Here is a 21,928-nt window from a genome sequence, read left to right as displayed (position 1 = left end):
TAGGGGAAGGCCCTCATCTCAAGGAGGAGGTTCATAGGGATAAGATCAAAGGGCAATATTGGGAGAATTCGACTACATCCACAATGAACAACCTCCAGTTCGTTGTTTTGGAAGCCTATAGGTCATGAAGCTTCTTGTCCTCATTGGGAAAACTTGCCTTTTAGGGATGAACGCGAGTATCCAGGTAAAAACTGCACTAGCAGCGCGAGGCTAGTATGGTGCAACTTGCCATCAGCACAAGTTGGCAGTGTCACAGTCACGCTGACCCTAAAATTAGGGTTTTTGAGCTTACTTCTTTAGGGAAGGCTCAAGGCATGTTTTCATTAGTTCTTCAGGGAGGATCTGGACTGCATATCAGGAAGAGTACACTGCATAATTGCCAAGTTTTGGGCACTCCAGGGTATGACACAGGGAAGTGCAAGAGGTGTGACAAAATACTGTGTAACACCCCCAATTCTTGTGAACGCCTCCACTGATTGGGAAATTCGTCCTACAGGAAATTAGCCTATGAAATCACTCCAAAATACTGGAAAAATTCCCTCAACAATCCTTCTTGCACCTCCTAGCAAGCTAGCTCCAAAATTCCCTAGCCAAAACTTCCTGACAATAAACCCCCACAAAGAACTGTGCAATCCAGAACTCCTTCTGCGCTAGCCCCAGAAAGAATAATTTGACTTGGGCAGTGAGCACTCTCTCAACCCACAAAATTGGGCATACAAAACCTAGAACTATCTCCACTGGAGTACCGCCCCACAAGAATGCATGGTTCCTCTTTTTTGCACCCAATTTTCTCCACAAAGCAGCTCAAACCTCCTGAAATCTGCTGCAGAAACTATCTAAGGAATTATGGCGATACTCCCCTAGGGTGGCACTCATAGTCCACTGAAGAAAGAGTGAGATTTCCCCTTAGAAAGCTTTGGTGCTGAACAACACCTTGTGACCCAGCTAAACAACTTGAGCAACAATGATGTAAAAGTCAAATTAGCAAAAGCCTCACCTTTCCTTGTGGGTCCCTCATCCAAATATTTCGACCTCCCTTCAAAAAATTGATTTTTCCTCCAAGGGGTGCGTATTCCTTTGGGGTGGCCCCCACATTCCACCAAGGCTGAAATTTCTCCTATTCTCCTAAGTCCTCATGCCTCCCATATCAAAATTGTCTCCAATGCATGAATTTCAAAATTGTGTTATTCATAGCACCACCCACAGAATCTCTGTTGACCTCCTCAGATGGAAAAATCGAAACTGGGGACATTACATATACTTAGAATATCCGTTATAGGTTACCATATACCGAGACTCCTCCCATTGGGGAAAGTCTATAAAGAGAAGGGGGTTTTGGCTGTGGTGACAGTGGCCCACTACCCCATTGTTGTCTCTTGGTCTAGTAATAGCCTTGTAGGGTACCCCTCTCCAAGGCCTATTAGATTTTACGGCAACAGGATAGTGTCCATGACTAAAAGGAGGGGAGTTGTTGCTGAGGTGATAGTGTTAGCACTCCCATTGTTGTGCTCAATCTAGGTTTATTTAGTGAGGCTTTGCACTAAGTTGGTAGATTCTGCAATAACAGGCCCTATGGTACAAGCACAACTTGCTATCGTGAAAAATGTGCTAGAGTCAAACTATTGGCAGAGATTTTTTGGCCAAGGCCCAATAATGGTTGAGCTTGTTAGATGCGAGGTGCCCACCAAGGAGGCTAACGTGCACCAAGGAACTTAATGATTGGGCTACCTCCTATTATAACACAATTCTGCATACACAATCCTGCATAACTCTTTTGAACTATCAATCTGGTCACGGTTGGAAGTCAGGCTGGTGTTTCCTAGTCTCAAGTGGGTGTCCCTAGATAGTGTATGCTATTATCAATTGAATGTTCCTATATATAAAACTTCGATTTGATTAGCACACAATAAGATCTCACTTTTGATTTGTTGATGAACACTAAAAGGCAAGTTAAATTTGAAACAAATTTAGAATGGTTGAGATCAGATTTCTAGAGATGATAGTCGTTACCTGCTAAGTTGCACCTAACAGGATATGAAGACCCCATGGCCTATGTACAAGGTGTTGAAATTTGGGTAGCTCAGATGGTATTTCCGAGAGGGTAAAACCCACCAAAAGGGAGTTCGTTGGGCAATCTACCCAAAGTTGGGGTTTTGGACCCAAAGTGTGGGCTTAAAACCAAGAAAAAGAATTCAAATTATTTTTCGAGGCATGTAGACTCTAGTAGGCCAGCTAGGCCAAGGGACATGACTGTTGGAGTTTACACCCCATGATCAAGTATATATAGGAGGCTAATGGAGTGGCCAAACCACATTCATAGCAACTAATCTTGTGAAGGACTAGTAGCTAAGAAAGGAGCTACAGATCCGCTAGAAGAGGACGAAGGAGGTGGTCTGAGATTTTTGTCTAAGGAAGAGAATAGGTTGAGTTTGTATGTCCAAGACTTGGTTGAGGATCCACACTGGAAAGAAGGCTGAATGTGTCATCTTTTTGTCTGCTGTTTAGAAAAGATAGGTTGCTGCATCTGTTCTGCACCTTGGAGGGGGGATGAAGCCCTAGATCAGGCCGCAGGCAGAAGAAAGGGGGTCTGAAAGGCATCAGGGGCTCATCTGAGTCAGGCTGCAGGCAAAAGAAAGGGGGTCCAAAAGGCCTCAGAAGCCCATCTGAGTTAGACCACAAGCAGGAAGGAGGGGTTCGAGAGGCCTCAGAGGCCTGTGGAGCAAGGCCGAGGTACCTTAGGTCTGTGGAGAGGCCAACAAAGTATAGGATAAGGGATGTTGTTCATGTCAATGGCTGCTGTTCTGAGAAAGAAGAGTTGTTGAGTTAGTGAAGTCTGTTCAGTAGTGGAGGTCTGAACAACATGATTTAAGGTTGATTTATGCAGTGAACTGGAGGGATTTGTCCATTGTAAGCAACTGAGTGTGCAGGGCAATCAAAGGAGCTATTTCCCTGTGAGTTTTTGTGGCAATGGACTGCTAAGACAGAGGACTAATGGAGTAGATCTTCTGTGGACAACAAGACTGAAAGAGGATGATCAAAAAGGAGCTCAACGAGCAAGTGAGTTGAGTGTTTTGTCTTTGATTTGTTGGGCTGATAGAAGGTATAAAGGAACTGACCTCAAGCCCTAGTTGTATATTGTGTATACTCTGTCTTGTATCAGGTTTCATAAAGGGTCATGATTCTTGGTACGTGATCCCTGTGATTGTTTGTGTGCTAAGTCTAGCCATAAACCAGACCTAGGGTGTAAGGAATTTCAACAAAAGGCATCTATCATTTTTTCAGAAGATCAGAAGTCTAGCAGGGCATCTTGCCCCTTTTCTTTCTCCATCCTCTCTCCCTTCTTCTCTCAAATTCCTTACGCCTGCGGGGAATTATAATGAATGACACTAGCATGATTAACTTATGTGACAAACCTAGACAACTTGGGACTTGGTTACTAGGTGAGTCCACTCTAGGTTGTTTTTTTCACTCGACTAATTATTTTTGCTTTTTAACAATAAATAATTAGTCGAGTTTTTTCACTCATACACTTCCAAAGCTGGAGTGCGGCTTAATAGCTGGACCTTGAGTATGTTCTAATGTCTAGAGTCAATGTATATTACCATGCTAGGCATTTTACGAAATTTGACTAGGTATTTTTAGGAGTTCTTTAATTAAAAATTCTTGCAGGATGAGATTTTTAATTAATTTTCTATGTTATAATGTAAAAGGTGTTAGGAAATGTTGGTGGCATGTGAGTGCTCAAAATTCATGCTCACCAACATTATCCTAGTTCTCACATTGTGATCCGAAAAATGAATATTTCCTCACCAAAATCCACTTTTACTCAAAAGTGAGGAAAAAACCAGAAAATTGCAAAATAAATAAGCTGGGGACATATTAAAGTCATGTTCCAAGTCAAAGGAATCAAAGGATGACTTGGCCATTCAAAGTGGAGTTCAGAGGCTGATTTGGAGGGCCAAGTAGGCCCACGAATTGAGGGACAGATGACTGGCCAACTAGACCGAATTGAACAGCTAGTCAAAGGGGACGAGTTCCCCCATTCAATGAGGCTGAGTCCCCTCTTCTCAGCAGGCTGAGGTACTGCCACAAATCAAGGGATTAGTTGGAGGGAGGATCCGAGTTAACTCCATCTACCCACCTGTTCACATGAGATTGCATTCAATGAGCTTAAGGGAGACATGTTGCCAATCGAGAGAATCCACATAGACATGTTGGGAGAAGCTTACACACAACAAATTTTGGACTGATAGTTGAGGACATGACTATTGGCATATTACTTGAGAGGTGTCATGAGTTGAGAAGCATGTGGCAGCCCTACCTGCCCTCAGCCATCTGCAGATCAGTCAAGGAGACTACACTGGCAGACAAGCAGCCAGTACACAGGCCATCTACAACAGTCCCATTGCCACTTGTGGAGTTTGTTGGATACTTTGGGATTAACACCGTTTAACACTTGTAATCAGTTCTCTTCTTGGAATCTTCAAGCAAAATTGTATAAATAACTCCCCATTGCTCATTGCTTGACATCATTGAAGCTTGGATGCTTGGGGAACCTCTGCTAGTTTGTATACTTGTTTTATCATTAATAAAAGAAGGTTTTGGAGGTTCATGGTGCTTGGAGTACTAATGAAGGTACAATTGTTTGATTTATTTGCTTTAGATTATAGTTGTAATAGGCCTTTGAAGGGGTGTTGTCATCCATAGGGAATAGACTTTCAAATTTGGTTATTTGCTAGTCTATTTGCTTGCTTACACTTTGAGATTTTATATCATATGCTCATCTTGGTTGACTGACATATCTGTGAGATCTCTTCTGTAGGAAGCACCATCTACTAATAATTTGTCTTGGCAAAGATCGTAAGCTTACAAGTGCCTCAAAGTTTGAAGATTTGGGATCCTCCTCGGTTGGAGTACCCATCTTCAAGAACAAAAGAAGCTTATTCCCACCTTGACTCAAGATCACCTCCAATCCTTCGAAGATTTCTCCGAGTTTCTCTCCTTCTTCTCTTCTCATAAAACTCTAAAGATATCTCTCTCATTCTTGGTTCGATTTATGAGGTGTTATTGTTGAATCTAGCAAGTCAAAGGCTCATATTTGTGGCTGGCGTAACAGCCACAAATCAGCCAAGAAAAGCTGATCAAATTCAGCTCTTCTTGGTTGTTTTAGAGTAGGAATTTCCTTTATTTAATCTAGATTTTACTTAGCAATTTTTGAGCAAGTTTTGTGCTAACAATTGCGAGTGTTTCAAAGTGATTTTGGGCATCTTTCAATTTGCTTTGTTTGCTGATTTTTTGTGCAGGTCCCTGAAAGTACAAGAAGGGATGCTGGTTGGTTGTGCCCATTTTTGAAGATTGGAGCATCCAAAGGCTATCATTGAACCACTATTTGTAAAACAGGCAATTTGTACCTTGTAACCCCCTTTAAAGGGCTTCTCCATCCAAGGATCCTTCAAGGAATCCTTTTGTAACTTTCTTCAATTGGTTTTTGTCCCATTGTCTATAAGGGAGTTTCTATTTCCTTTCTTGATTTTTGATCCCTTCATTTGTAAAGGGTCAAATCAAACATTGTAAACTAATTTAATAAAGTGCTGATTTTTCTTGGGAATTAGGGAATTCCCCCCCCTAAGCATCAGTTTTCCTTCTATTTCATGCAATCAAATGCAATCTAATCTAGTTTCAAGTTTTCTTCATTAGTTTCTTCTAATTGATATCTAGAGTAGCAATTGCTTTTCATTTTTCTTGATTCAATTCACATTCCACTTGAAGTTCATTAGATTAATTGCAATTTTACTTTTGATCTAATTGTATTAGTTAGACATAGGAGGGACCCTTTCTGTCACGCCCCTACACCTGCGGTAGTCTTCCAACCGCTTGTAGCAAGGTGCGGCACCACCGAACGCTTTCTTTTCACCAATACTAACATTCGTGGACTACGCCTACTTTCACATTAACATACTTAGCTCGTGTTTCACAACTAAGTAAAAGCAATTATCCTTTATACTTAATGAAGCCCATACTCATTCATTATCATCATGCAATTATACCAAGAACAACAACAATTGCAACAAGTATAAAGGGGAGGGACAACTCCCCGTAATGTGAGTCTGCCCGACAATTTTATTAAGAATATCAGATGACAATACAAGCGTGTCTTGGCCGAACCAAGTCTCACACTTAACCGGATATTACAACAGAGAGGCAAACCTGCCTTTACAACATCTTGTGTATCTCTTGCACGAAGGATGGTGCTCACCCTAGCCACCAAGAATCCTCGCCAAGTCTTACACCAAGAAACCAACCATAGAATCCACCCTGGACACCTCTGTCCAACCTTCGACCTGATCAAGACTTCACCAAGTGTGTAGTCCTCCTTAAGGCACTGCGCATGAGATATGCGCAAGTCCTCCTCTTTAACTGCGCACTTTTCCTTTGCCTTATGCGAAGAGATCAAGAGTGAATGCGATGTTTCAAATGAGCTCTCATGCTCTTTACTTATATGCTTCTTAACTTAGTTTTAGGTGTGGGTTTACAAGGGGTGTGCAGCCCCTTGGCCGACCCCCAAAACCACCATACATGCGCCCATAAGCCTATGTACAAGTCGGCTTGCACATTTCTCTCCATCGCATATATATGTATACGCTCCAACACTTAGTCGCATAAGTGTTTTGCATATCGTCGCATCTTTTGTCACATTTCTTCCGCAGCTCGTCGCACGCCCGTGTCGCCGCGCCCGCTTGTCGTGCAGCCCTCGCTCGCCCGTCGTGTAGCCCGCGCCCGCTCGTCGTGTAGCCCTCGCTCGCCCGTCGTGTAGCCCGCGCCCACTTCGTGCGCCCGCGCCCGCCCGTGTGCCCGCGCCCGCCCGTGCGCCCACGCGCCTGCCGACCGCCCGTGCACCCGCGCGCCCGTCGACTCGCCTGGCGCCCAACCGCGCCCGCGCTCGGGTAGAACTCGAGGACCTTACACTTTCCCTCCTATGTCTTCTTATTTTGGAATTGGGGGTGTTGACCTCTCCCGGTCAACTACCCATGCAGTACACCCCCTTTTTCTTGCAAAGAAAAAGGGGGCAGCACCTGATCAGCGTGTCCGTGCCATCCAGCAGTCATCAGCAGCTTGATCAATCTAATTGTAAACCCAGTCTGCATGTATTAATTGTAAATAATCTTAGCAGATATGAGTCGTGTATGTGAATTGCCTAGGTGGACCTAACTTTCTAGTGGTAATCTACGTCCGGAAGGTTTTTCGTCTCACCGATCCATGGATCGGCAGAGTTTTCCTTCAAACCTGACCCCAAAGCCGGGATGGATTTTGTCATTGGAATTTTAGGAGAATCCTAGTGTGTTGATCTGCTAGATTATAGTTGTGTCGCAGAACTGGGTGATTTGTGAGGGTCTATGTTAAAGGGGTTTTCTCCCTTAAGATGTAAATTGTAAAAGTCATGATGTAATGTGTCCTGAGGGTCGAAAAATGTTTTAAATCCCCTCATGAGTCCTAAGTCCTAGGTCCTAGGTGATGTTTCCGAAGGCTTAGTTCGATGATCCATTTTAAAATGAATTAAGAAATAAAAAAATGAATAAAAATAATAAAATAAATAAAAATTAAAAAATGAAATAAATAAAAAATAATAAAATTTAAAAAATAATAAAGCAAAAACCCTAACTAATAAAATAATAATATTTTAAGTGAATAAATCGACGGATGAGATCAAGAGATGTCTTGATCCTCATCAACGGTCGAGATCATTTCTACATGGATCACTCGAACTAGCCGTTGGGATCATTTCCTTTAAATAGGGTGCTAGGGGTCATTTTCAGATCATCGGATATGTGAGTCTGTTACTGAAGAAGCTCTCTTGTAAATCTGTTTCTAGTTAATAAAAGAAGACTTTGGGGTCCATATCTTGCTGGTGTTACTCTCTTGAAATGCTGTGAGATTGTTTAATTTTCTGCATATTTTCTTTTCAGCCATTAATAATAGCTTTTCTTGTAGAGTATTGTGGGCACAGTTATCTTGCCCACTTGCTAGGGTTTGAGTGCTGTTATGGTTTCTGAAGTAATGGCAGGTATCTCCATTACTGTTTGAGATCTAGCAGCATTTTTGCCCTCTTTATTGACGGTTGTTTTGAGCTGTGCAGAAAACATTTTCTGAAGGAATTTTGTGGGCGTTCGGGGAAGTTCTCGGCTGAACCAGCCAACTCCCGCAAGCATTTTTTTGTTGAGCCCAGTTGGATTTGATCCTGGGTCTATCATTCGTTTTATTTTTCTAAGTTGCATGAGAGATTTTCTGAAGTTCTTCACAGTGAAAATCTGAAATCTTTATTTCTTTAAAATATTCCTGTGCTCATTGCTGAATCTGGCTGTTAAGGGGCCAAAAATTTGTACATTAATCAGCTGTTTTAGGGTTTCAAATTTTTCTGATCTAGGGTTTCAAATTTTTGCTTTATGCAGATTTAAGATTAGGGTTTTATTCTTTTTCCTTTTTTATTTGTTTTGCAGCTGCTCAGCCAGCAAATCCAAGCCACAGGAAAAATACCCAGCACTGAGCCAGCTTGCAGTAAGAGAAAGGAGAAGTTCTGAAATAGCGTGGGTGAAAACACGCATTAAAAATGTGCTCTCATTCACGCAGACAAGCCACGGTTTCAGGGTAAATCATGCTCAGCTTAAATCGATTTTTTCCAAATCGCCGTCAGTAATTTACGAGTTTCTGGTGAGGTGATTTGCATCAAGCGCAAGGGAAAGATATCTATTGACATCTGCGGAACGCCTTTCACCTCCATCGAAAACTGTCGGCCCAGGCATTCTATTCAGTATCTGCGAAAAAAAAAAACGTCGATTCAAAACCGCCATGACTGTATCTCACTGCGTATCAGCATTCTGAGTATTGTCAGATAGGCCGCCGACAGTCAAAACATTGGCATAAGCAAACGCCAGTCGACACCGTCCACCATTTCCAAATGATAAAGGGTTTTTAGTAGCTGTGCGTGCTTCAGAAGTCTCACTCTCGCACGCTGTCTGCATATATCCAGTGTTTCACTCCTGCAAACGTACAAATTTATCAAGCAATACCAGACTGCCGCCATCACCTGTGCGTAAACAGTTTCTGGCGTGAACCATTCCGCTCCAAATCTCCATCGCCAACTCGTTCTCACGCAGGTCATGCTCCAATCCTCGTGCACGCGCGGTAGCAGGTAATAAGTTTCGTGGTCCAGGGTTACGCTTCTTCCTCCGGTGGCTGAGACGTCATAAGTTTCAACGTTTTTGATTTTTGGTTCTTCGATTTTTTCATAATTTCGTAGGTTAGCGTAGATAGCGTAGGTTTGTATAGTTTTGTTTTTTTTATTAGTGTTTAGATTCATCTTTTGTTAGATTTTAATTTGTAGATTTTAATGTTTGTAATAAATCGTTTTTCCTTTTTTTATAGGTTTTTATCATATGAAAATTAAAAAAATAATAAAAATAAAAAGATTTATTTGTGAAAATGGTTTAGATTTAGTTTTACATTTTTAAGTTTTAGATTTATGAATCTTAATATGGATTTTTCTTTTGGTTTTTGTTAAATATAAAAAAAAAGAAAAAAGATTTGTTTAGACTTAGTTTTAATTAGATTTTGATTTAATTTTTGTTTTGTTTAGATTTGTTTTAATTAAATTTTTAATGTGTTAGCCTTAGTTATATTTTGTTAGATTTTAAATTTTTTAGATTTTAATCTTTATAGTTAATCATTTTCTTTTTCTCTATAGATTTTTTATTTGAAAATTAAAAAATAAAAAAAGATTTATTTATTTTAATTTTGGTTTAGTTTAATTTTTTATAGTTTAGATTTAGAATTTTCATTTAAAAAAAAATAAAAAAAAAATTTGAAAAAATATAAAAATATTGTGGAAGTTTTTTAGATCCAGTTATTTTCGGGAATTGTCATATCTTTCATGCTGAGATCTAAATTTTCAAGTCGAGATGCGAAATTGATATCTGGTTAATGGTTTATGATTCGTGGTGGTTTAAAGCATTCATTTTTTTTTTTTTTTTGAAAATTCTCAATTCCTGGATATCGTTTTGGTCATTCTAAGAGCATTGTGATTTAGCTGATGATAGATGATTGCTGTTCATGGTCCATATTTCTATATCATTTAACAAGTAATCGTTTTAACCACAATCTCTTAAGGCACTGGTCTGCTAAATTAATCAAATCCATCAAGTGCTTTTTATATCGTATCTCGTGTCTCCCAACCAACTGGTCGACAGTTGGTCTCATCATCTCACAGGGACTACCCCCCTTAGCCGCGGGAGACAGGCTTAAACGGAGGGATCGGGATCAGAGTGACAACCCCCGGTCTGAGCGTTGTCGTGTCAATCTGCGCGACAACAGGGGGAAATTGGTAAACAGTCGACTTGTTAAATCATGTTGGGTTACCCAACGTTGGATCTACTTGCTAGTGCACTGCTTGTGAGAATCCAGGGAGCACATGGAGCCTTAGCTTCCTCCTTTGGACCTCCCTGCAGTTTTCCTTAACCCAGCGAGGATAAGGCCTGAAGGGAAAGCTAAATATTAGATTAGTTTTGGTCTTTTGCAATCATCATTGGAATTAACTTAATCTCAAGCGACAACCTAATTTAATCTCAAACAAACCAAAACACACTCCAAAACATTTTGATTTCAGCAATCTTATACTTGATCATTTGTCTTTGCTTTCAAAGTTTTGTCATTTATATTTCCAAGGCATTTCCTTTTCAAGTACTTGTTATTCATGCAATTATCTTTAATTTCAAGGCATTTACCTTTTGGGCAGTTATCTTTTAAGCAATTATTTCCAAGCACTTTTCTGTTCAAAGTTATTGTTCTTAACTTGGGATATTTATTTTTGCTAGTATTTTAATTTTGGCACTAGTCTTCATTTGCTTCATCTTTTTCATTATTGCAATATCTTTACTTGTGAATGGTTATATTGTTGAACATGGCTTGAAGTCATTTGCTGCAATTTACATATTGAGAATTGAATGTATCTTGGCTTTGCTTTCCTTTTCCATTGAGATTTTGTAATCCTGTGAAGTAGCTGAGATCACCCACTAACTCAAGTTACTCTCAGCAAGAACCTTTGTAACATGCCATTAAATAGTCAATTCCAAATATTGCACTTATGCATCCAGTGTTTCCTATGATTTAAAATCATATGTCAAGATTTGATGCACACACTAAAACTTGAAAAGACTGCCATTGAATGCCACATTTGCTTTTAATTTTGACAGCTGTGAGTTTTTTTAATATCTGTGCTTTTTTTATTGATTGCTTGTATATGTAATCGGGTCATTGAAAGAAAAGGAACTTAGGTACAGTATGCCTTATTTAATAATTTTTAGTTTTTATTGCAGAGCAATCTACTGTTGATGTTTCCAAGGGTGAAGTGACTAAGGGTGATCATTTGAAGCATGAACCAACCAACGGATTTCCTTCAGTTTTCCAAATAGACTGTACCCTGAATGATTGCAGTTCACTCTTGAAATCTTCAAATCAGGTATCATGTTATAAACCATATACTGAATTTTGCTTAGAACCACACTTAGGAGAAGAGGGACTGAATCAAAACGTTTTCTTTGAATGGGAATTTACTAGTCCTTGGTCTTAACCTTGGCATTTGTTCTCCTTACAGATTTGTTCCGCTTTTAAATTCTATTTCTTCTCGTCTTGAGATGCATGCATGGTATCATTTCACAGCACTTTAAACTGAAATTTGAACAGATTGTCTATAAGTTTATAGAAACTATTATTTCTCATACTCAATTTCATCGCAAGTTAACTGATTTTATATATATATATATATATATATATATTTTTTTTTTTTCTGTTATCTATTCAAAATCAATAGAGCTTCTCATGATTATCTGATGTGGTCTTTTCAACATACCTTCTCTTAGATTGCTGAATTTATTTATTGTTCTTTTAGGGATATTGTTAACATGCACTGTTACATTTGCTTACTCTTGTAATTTTGTAGGAGCAGAAGGAGCTATATCCAGCATTACTGCTATTTCCAGGTGGAAAGAAAGATGATCCTATTGCTTATGAAGGGGACATCTCAGTAAACGATGTAATTGAATTTTTAGCTTCATATGGAAGCGTTTCTAATCATCTTTACAGCTTAAGAGGTATAATTTTCATTTTATATATCATATCTGAGGCTCTCCTCCTTTTATATATGAGTCTCTTATTTTGCAGTTTCATTCTCTCAGAATTTTGAGTTGGAATACAAATTCCAAAAGCTTATATCGCTTGCAAACAAATATGCTGCCATGTGTTGATATTGCCTGATGAGACTTAGATTTTAGAATAAGGAATCCGGCTATAACTAGCTCTACCCTGACAGAGTCTCGAATTCAGCTAGTGATTTATGGAACATGAGCAGAGAAAAACACTCTAAATGCAGTTTACTATGAAATCATTCTCTGAAGAATATCTTAACACGAAGACTCAGCTGTACATCAAGTAAAACAACATTGAAACATAGTTCAACTAACACTGTTGGACATAATCATGAGGTGGCAGTCTCTGATAATGATCTCTATCACCTTGATTTTTTTTTGTGGGCTTCAATCCTCTGCTTGCGTTATAATGCTTTGTTCTGAGCCAATGTACTCCTTTGAAGATTCCCATATTATATTATACACCATTTGCTCAAAGTAAAATTAATATGTGTTTCTAGCATGTTGGCTTACAAAATACTTGATTTCTATGCTAATTTTAATGATGAAAGTAAGAACTGTCTTTTTATCAGTTTCTGTTTTATGCCACTGGTGAAACGCCTTTCAGACCAACAAAGCTACTTCACCTCTTTTAAATCTTTTGCTTATCCAATGCAGTCTACCTATTTGACATCTGAAATATAAGATACATTAAAACTATACTAGAAGAATGGTATATTATACAGATTTACATTTTTTTTTAAGGCTGGTAAGACTAAACTAACTTTCACCATGGATGTGGCAGAAAATGTTTGATGTAAAACATAATACATCAACATCTCAGCCAACTATAGGTGACCTTGTCCTTGTCAAAATTTACTTGGTCAGCTATGTTTACCCAATGACTAAAAGATTTATTTCTAAGTTGCAGGAAACGTGGGCAGGGGGTCCGTTTCCCCAGGGGAAACGAAACGAAACTTGTTTCCCCGTACCGTACGGCCTGGAAACGCGTTTCCGGCCGTACGGCCACGTTTCCCGAAACGGAAACGTGGCCGTACGGCCGGAAACGCGTTTCCAGGCCGTACGTGCCACGTTTCCCCAAAAAAAACACTTGTTTTTTAATTTTTTTTTTTTTTTTTTTTTAATTTGTTTTTAAATTTTTTTAGGGTTTCCAGGTAGTTCTAGAAACCTATTCTAAAGTTATAAAAGAGCAGCTTGGCTCATTCTCTCATCACATCATTCATGCTTTATGATTGCACATATATATAATAATAATTTTTAAATATTTTTAATATATATATATATATTATTATATATATTCGCGTTTCCCCGTTTCCAAAATTTTGGGAGGTCGCGTTTCGTTTCGCTTCCGCGTTTCCCCGTTTCGTGCAACTTAGATTTATTTTAAGAAGTTTTCAATCTTTTCCCTGAAAGAATAAGTAAAATATCATGCCAAGAAAGAATAACATAATAATATTTATTATTAAGTAGTTGCAGGATCCTAAGTTCTGGTGCACACATTTTGTCAAAGTTCCAAGGAAGCAGTGGTACTATATTTTCCTTCAAAGGTCGAGATCATCAACCATCAATTTCTGATTCATTGTAAACCCATTCTACAAAATTTGTAATGTAAATGATGCTAGTATGACCGCTGTTGAAATTTCTAAGTGTAACCCATTAAAAATTTCCTGCACTGTCTGGTTTATTTCACCTACTTGTTTAATCACTGAACAAGTTATTTAACCATATAAATATTGAAATAAGCACAAATGCAGTCTCAACCATCTACAGATCATCAACTGAAAGAAATAGACAAACACACAAGGGACACCGTTATTTTTGGACAATCGTCCCCGGAAAAACCCAACTTGGGAAAACTGGTGCAACAGTTCTGAGGGTTTTATTATTAAGCAACTTTTATTGAGTACCACTGGGTGCTAAACTGGCTCACTTGACAGAGAAATCAATCTAGCAGTAATACCTTTCTTTGGAAGCAGATGTTCGACAAGTTTTCTCCAGGAAAATCTCTCCAACGCCTCTGTGAGGTTCTGCGTCAACCCTCTTGGCCTCTGCGTCAGCCTAGAACCCTCTGCATCAGCCTGCTGATGCTCTGCACTAGCTCTCTAGCCCTCTACGTCACCCACATAGGCCCTCTGGCCCTTTGCGTCACCCACGTAGGCCCTCTGACCCTTTGCGTGGCTCCTGCTGGTTCAGCGTAGCCTTCTCTGCCTCTGTGCAGGTCTTCCGACACTATCTTTGCCTCTCTGCTATTCACTCATTGCCCCTCGCTGCAACTCTGATCACTGGTTCGATTTCTCTCAGCAAACACCGCTCTTGAAAATCGAGCTGACTGATCAACTTGGTGTATCTCTAACTGACCCTCAAGCCTCCTTTTATACTTTTTTTCTGTTGAGTTTTCAACGGCCGAGATTAAATCCCTAATCAACGGCTAAGATTAGATTTGGCTTGATCCATGTCATTTAGAACCTTCTCACCCTGTTTTATATTAATACTCATTAATATTTTAATTTTTCTAAGTTTAGACTTAGGAACTCCATTAAAAATATTAATTATTTTAATATCTCTCTAACCGAGTGGAATTTCCCCAAACCATTTCTAGGTTTTGGAGATCTCATGTGCTTTAGCCTCTCCACCAATCTTCATGGCTAGAGCACATTCGATGCTACCCCAAATCAACACTCCCTCTTAGTGAGGAATATGCTCTAGTAATGCTCCACAACTGAACATCACCCTGATCATCCGGCATCGATACCTGTGCTGATGTTTGGCCTGCTGCCCAACATCATCTACACTGTTGCCTCCTGTACTGCTGCCCATGGATGTACCACTGCCACTGCTACATCTATACTGCAACTCCTTTTGCATCCGTGCTGCTGTTGGTCCTTTCTCCCAACACTGCATTTGCACTGCAGCCCTCTCTCATCATGCTGCCTATAGCACTACCACTGCTACTACTACACTGCAACTCAGTTACTGAGACGTTGGTCACTGATCTACCCAACTACTGACATCTTTGTTAGGCTAGAAACCCTCCTGATGCTGAAGCTCTCTATGCTACTATCTTGTGCTCCCTCTGATGCCTCTGCGTTGCTGCAATAACTCTGTGCCTCTCGCACTACTGCAAACACCTCTGTGCCTTCTTGCACTGCTGCAACCTCCTCTGTGCCTCTCGCACTTCTGCAACCCTCTTTGTGCTGCTATAGTTCCCTGCTTGCACTCTAGCACTGTTCTGCCTCTCCATCCACATCTTGCTTCATCCGTCATCCTTCTACTGTCACTCGGGGCTTCCGTAGTTGGATATGATCCAAGAGTTTGGGTACCTCAAGGATCCTGCTCCTACATCTTCTGTAGTCCTCCTGACTACAGCGCGATGTATCCCCACCTCTTCTCTAGAGGTGCATGAGCACTCATGGCACAATCGTCATCAGTATCCACTTCCTTCTCCACCTTAGCCGGCGCTGCCGTGGAGTCAGAAGCCTCTCCCTTATTCTTTTTCTTGGGACACTAGGTTGCATAATGGCCCAACTCCCCACAATGGAAGCACTTTATCTTGGAGATGTCCTTCTTCTTTGTTGATTTGGGGTAGCATTGGATGTGCTCTAGCCATGAAAATTGGTGGAGAGGTTAAAGCACATAAGATCTTCAAGACCCAGAAATGGTTTGGGCAAGTTCTAACTGCTTTGGGAGATATTAAAATAATTAATATTTTTAATGGAGTTCCTAAGTCTAAACTTAGGAAAAATAAAATATTAATGGGTATTAATATAAAACTAGGTTAGAAGGGTCCAAAAGTCATGCATCAAGCCAAATTTAATTTTAGCTGTTGATTAGAGATTTAATCTCGGCCATTGATGGAGCAACGAGAAAAGTATAAGAAGAGGCTTGAGGGTCAGTTGGAGGACATACTGAGGGAGACCAGTCAGTTCTTTTTTTGGAGTGGGGTTAGCTGAGAAATTCGTACGGAATAGAGAGTCAGGAGCAGCACGAGAAGACCAGCACAGAGGTTGGAGAGGCAGACGTAGAGGCAGCACTAGATTGCATAGTCACTGGAGGGCCTACGTGGGTGACGCAGAGAGGCCCAGTGCTGACGTAGAGAGGCAGGGGCTAACGTAGAGTGTCTGGGAGCTACGCAGAGGTCAGCCACGCTGACACTGAGACTAGGAGAAGTGCTGCATAATTTTTCTCTGTTGGGTAAGCTAGTTTGGCACCGTGTTGTACTAAAGAATTGCTGAATAATAAAATCCTCCCTTGCTACACCAGTTTTCCCACATTGGGTTTTTTTGGGGATTGTTGTCCAAAATATATGTGTCGATGTGCTGATTCTTGTGCATGTGTTTGTTTCTGTATTATGGTGTGATCTCTGCAACAGAATTTATTTTAATGTTTATTGAAGGAATTTCATAAATAACTTATTGGAAAATAAGTAGGTAGAGTAAAGTAGTTGTTGCAGTGATAGAATTTTCACACGGTATCAGAGCAAGTAATCAGAGACAGGAAAGAAAAATCAATTATGGGTCGAGACCATGATGCAGAGGCATCTACGTCAGGAGACTCGCATAGATTTTTGGAAAATTGCATAAGAGAAAGTGATTTCGATTTCTCTATGTTGGCTTCTAGGCTGGAAGCAAAAGTGGCTTGTATGACTAGTTCTGCATCATCATAGGTATGGTATATAGACAGTGGAGCCTCTTGGCATATGACGGGAATCCGGGAATGTTTCTCAGATTATCGGGAGGAGAAGATGAACTTTCAGATCACCATGGGGAACAAGGCAAAGTGTACTCCAGTAGGGAGGGGTACCATAGTTTTTCAAACAGAATCGGGAGAGCGGTTCCGTGCTACCAATGTGCTGCATGTACCAGGATTGGGGATGAACTTACTTTCCGTGTCGCAACTTCAAGGCAAAGGCTATGACGTCTTCTTCATCAAGGAGAAAGTATACGTCAAACACCCGAGCTGGAAAAAGAAAGTGCAGATCGGGATCAAAAGTAACAGGTTGTATAGACTACAACTAGAATCACCAATGGCACTAATAGGCAGTCATGGAGACAAAGATTTGAACGAACTATGGCACAGAAGAATGGGACATTTGCACCATGGGGTTCTGAGAATTCTCAGGAGCACTGTAACAGGAATTCTGGATCTTAGTATGGAACGAGATGATGCATGTAGAGTATGTGCTCTAGGCAAGTATTGCCAAAGCAACATTTCCTAGAAGTAAAAACAGGGCCAAGAGTGTACTAGGATTGATACACTCAGATATTTGCGGACCTATTCCCACTAAAGCTCTTAGTGGTGCCAAGTACTTCCTTACCTTCATTGATGACCACTCAAGGAAAACTTGGATTTATTTTATGAAAACCAAGGATGAGGTTTTCTATCGATTCAAAAAGTTCAAGGCTCTGATGGAGAACCTGTCTGGGAAGAAAATAAAAGTTTTTTCGCTCAGATAATGGTGGAGAGTATGTCGATAAGGACTTCACTGATTTTTGCGCTAAGGAGGGCGTCAGAAGAGAGAGGACAGCTCCTTACAATCTGGAGCAGAATGGAGTAGCAGAAAGGAAGAACGAGACTATTGTAGAAGCAGCTAGGGCCATGATGTATATGATCAGGATATGCCAAAATTCCTATGGGTGGAAGCATGCAACACAATAGTCTATGTTCAGAACAGGGCTCCTCATCGGGCATTGGGCAAGATTACTCCAGAGAAAGTTTTCACAGGGAAAACGTCTGAAGTTAGTCATTTCAGGATATTTGGGAGTTTAGCATATTGCCGTGTACCCGAGGAAAAGAGGAAAAAGCTAGATCAAACTGCAGAAAAAGGGTATCTAGTGGGATATAGCGAGAACGCTAAGGCATATAGAATCTATCTTCCACGGAGCAGGAAGGTAGTGGGTCGACCAGATGTGAAGTTCATGGAGGACAGGGCTTTCAGAAAATCTCGTGAAATGCCTTCTGGGGAGCAGTCAAAAGAGGAGCCATTGGTTAAACTACTTCAATCAACAGAAGTAAAGAATTCTTCCTCGGGTCAGGAAGAATCACAGGATGAGGAGGAGCTAATAGAAGCACCTGTTGGCAGAGGAAGAACTAGCAGGGAACTTCGTCAGATTCTGCGAGCTGTAGAGGACTCAATTGGTGCACCAAGAAACAATAAGAGGGAGCGAAAACAACCAGATAGATATTAGGCATTAGTATCTTAGTATGGGGAACCTGCTAGTTTCTAGGAGGTATTTCAACATTAGGTTTGGCTAGATGCGATGGTAGAGGAGTACAACTCCATAATGGTGAACGATGTCCGGGAGGTAGTGCCAAGGCCTCAAGACAAATCAGTGGTAGGTTCGAGATGGATTTACAAGATCAAATACGTTGCAAACAGTAGTGTAGAGAGATATAAAGCCAGGTTTGTGGCTAAGGGGTATGCTCAGAAGGAAGGAATTGACTACGAAGAGACCTTTGCCCGGGTAGCCAGGTATACATCTATTAGAACCGTGATATCTCTTGCAGCTCAGATGGGGTGGGAGATTCATCAGATGGATATAAAAACGACATTTCTGAACGGGGTGATAGAAGAAGAGGTATACATTGAACGACCAGAGGGCTTTGAGACACATGAGAAGAAGTCTCATGTATGCAGGTTGAAGAAAGCCTTGTATGGGCTGAAACAGGCACCTAGAGCATGGTATGGTTGAATCGATGGCTACTTGCAGAAGATGGGATTTGTCAAGAGTGATGCAGATCCAAATCTCTACTATCTGGTTGTAGAGAATGAACCGCTAATCTTAGTATTGTATGTGGATGATCTCTTTCTGACAGGATCATCCAGGCTCATCGGGGACTGCAAGAAGAATCTAGCCACAAAATTCGATATGAAGGATTTGGGACGAATGTATTATTTCCTAGGGTTGGAAGTTTGGCAGCAAAAGGGAGAGATCTTCCTTGGGCAAGGGAGATATGCTACAGAAATCCTGAAGAGATTCAGGATGGAGAACTGTAGACCCATGGCTACTCTAATGATCACCAACTGGAAGAAGATTGATGCATTAGAAGACAAGGATGTTGATCCCACCTTATACCGGCAACTCATAGGGTCCCTGATGTATCTGATCAATACCAGGCCAGACATTTGCTACGCTGTCAACACCCTTAGTTAGTTCATGGTGGAACCAAAGAGGGCGCTCTAGGCAGCAGCCAAACATGTTCTCAGGTATTTACAAGGGACAATGGATTATGGACTCTTGTACACATGGAGTAAGGATATCAGATTGAGTGGATTTACTGATGCAGATTGGGTAGGAAGTTCAGTGGATTGGAAAAGTACCTCTGGGTACTGTTTCAACATTGGATCAAGAATGACCTCCTGGTGCATTAGGAAACAGAAGTTCGTGGCTTTGAGCTCATCTAAGGCAGAATATATGGCGCGAGCACAACTTCGTGTGAGGCCATATGGCTCAAAAAACTACTTGTGAACCTATTCCAAAGAAAAATGGGGGCGACCAAGATCATGTGCGATAATCAAAGTTGCATCATGCTCTCTGAGAATCCAGTGTTTCATGATCGGTCAAAGCATATTGATATCCAGTGACACTTTGTTAGAGACTGTGTCCAATGAGGAGCTGTACAATTGAGATACACTCCTACAGGAGAACAGGTGGCAAACATCCTCACCAAGGCCCTTGGAAGAACAAAGTTTGATTATTTCAGGGAAAAGATGGGGATGATAAAGAATCCATTTCAGTGGCAGAAATGGGGGTGATGTTGCAGTGTGATAGCAGTCAACAGTAGCACGGTGCTACATGGCAGAGGGAGTTGCAGTGTTGGAAGAAAGGACTAGCAACAACTCAGATGCAGAAGGAGCTGCCGTACAGATGTAGCTGTGGCAGTGGCAGTACCATGGGCAGCAGTATAGGATGCAACAGTGTAGAGGATGTTGGGTAGGGAGGCCTAGCATCCGCACAGGGACTGATGCTGGATGATCAGGGTGATACTCAGTGAGGAGTATTACTAGAGCACAGTCCTTGCTAAGAGGGAGTGTTGCTTTGGGGTAGCATTGAATGTGCTCTAGCCATGAAATTGGTGGAGAGGCTAAAGCACATGAGTTCTCCAAGACCCAGAAATGGTTTGGGCAGATTCTAACTACTTTGGGAGATATTAAAATAATTAATATTTTTAATGGAGTTCCTAAGTCTAAACTTAGGAAAAATAAAATATTAATGGGTATTAATATAAAACTGGGTTAGAAGGGTCGAAAAGTCATGGATCAAGCAAATCTAATTTTAGCCATTGACTAGAGATTTAATCTCGGCCGTTGATGGACCAACGAGAAAAGTATAAGGAGCTTGAGGGTCAGTTGGAGGACATAATGAGGGAGACCAGTCAGTTCGATTTCTGGAGCAGGGTTAGCTGAGAAATTCTAACTAGTGGTCTGGAGAGCAGCAGGAGGCAACAAGTACGGAACAAAGAGTCGGCAGCAGCACCAGAAGGCCAACGCAGAGGTTGGAGAGGCAGACGCAGAGGCAACAACAGACCGCATAGTCACTGAAGGGCCTGCGTGGGTGACACAGAGAGGCCCAGTGCTGATACAGAGACACAGGGGCTGACACAGAGTGTTTGGGAGCTACGCAGAGGTCAGCTAGGCTGACGCTAAGACTGGGAGAAGTGCTGGAGAACTTTTCTCTTTGTTGGGTAAGCCAGTTTGGCACCTTGTTGTACTAAAGAATTGCTGAATAATAAAATCTTTCCTTGCTGCACCGGTTTTCCCACATTGGGTTTTTCCGGGGACTGTTGTCTAAAATATCTGTGTCGATGTGTGGATTCCTGTGCATGTGTTGGTTTCTGTATTATGGTGTGATATCCGCAACAAAATTTATTTTAATGTTTATTGAAGGAATTTCATAAATAACTTATTGGAATATAAGTAGGTAAAGTAAATCAATTGTTGCAGTGAGAAAATTTTCACATTCTTCCTCCTCCCTTGCCGTCCTGTAGATGCCAGAGCTGCATCCTCTTCCTCCTCTTTCTTGATTCGACCTCCTTTCCTGCTACTTCCTGCCTTGGTCAGTCGTCTGATCTCTTCTTGGTGAAGAGATGCCCACAATTCTTCCTATCTTGGAAGATTTGCTCTGCCCAAAATGCTTTGGACGAATGTCTCCCACTCCTCGAAGACTGCATTCAGGGCAGTTCTCACCATTAACTCCCAATCCGACGTGGCCCCTATGGAAGTAAGTTGGTCCCGAATCTCCTGTAGCTTGCTAGGGAAGTGATCTATCGGCTCCCCCTTCTGCATCTGATACGACTGTCGCTGATTCTCCAGTAGCATCTTCCTCTGCATGGAAGTGCCTTGATACAATGTTGTCAAGGTGGCCCACATCTCCTTTGTTGTATTCTTCTCGGCAATATGCTGAACTACATGATCCTTGACCCCATCAAGGATTATGCACTTTTCCTTGGCCATTGCATCCTTATGCTTTTCGTTATCAGCTGGGTCGACTGGGATAGCCATGGTTCTTAAGGCGAAGGCCTTGATGCGATGTCTATCCAGAACAGACATGATCCTGGCCTTCCAAATGACAAAGTTGGTTGCTCCGTCCAACCTGTCCTGATCCCTCAATCCGTTCATTGCCATCTCTACTCTTCTCTTCGACTCCCTCTGAGTCTCTACTTCCATCTTGCAAGTTCCCTTCTAGACTCCCCCCGAGTCTCGATTTCCCTCTTGGAAATCCTCTCCTCGACTCCCT

At 41.2% G+C, this 21,928-nt stretch overlaps 1 protein-coding gene across 1 annotated transcript in view; it reads left to right on the top strand.

Moving 5' to 3' along the window:
• LOC149232468 (uncharacterized) overlaps positions 1-21,928 on the top strand; it is a 314,347-nt gene that overhangs the window by 205,089 nt on the left and 87,330 nt on the right. Inside the window, 2 exon segments of the mRNA XM_089379419.1 lie at positions 11,367-11,509; positions 11,996-12,140. Of these exon segments, the coding sequence (XP_089235545.1) occupies positions 11,367-11,509; positions 11,996-12,140 (288 nt within the window).

Source organism: Pinus tabuliformis, chromosome J (genome assembly GCF_031772625.1).
Source record: "Pinus tabuliformis cultivar Carrire ecotype Pingquan chromosome J, CPIR1, whole genome shotgun sequence".
NCBI classification, from domain to species: Eukaryota; Viridiplantae; Streptophyta; class Pinopsida; order Pinales; family Pinaceae; genus Pinus; species Pinus tabuliformis.
Note: the sequence above shows the minus strand (reverse complement) of the source record. Positions and strands in the feature narration are given on the sequence as shown.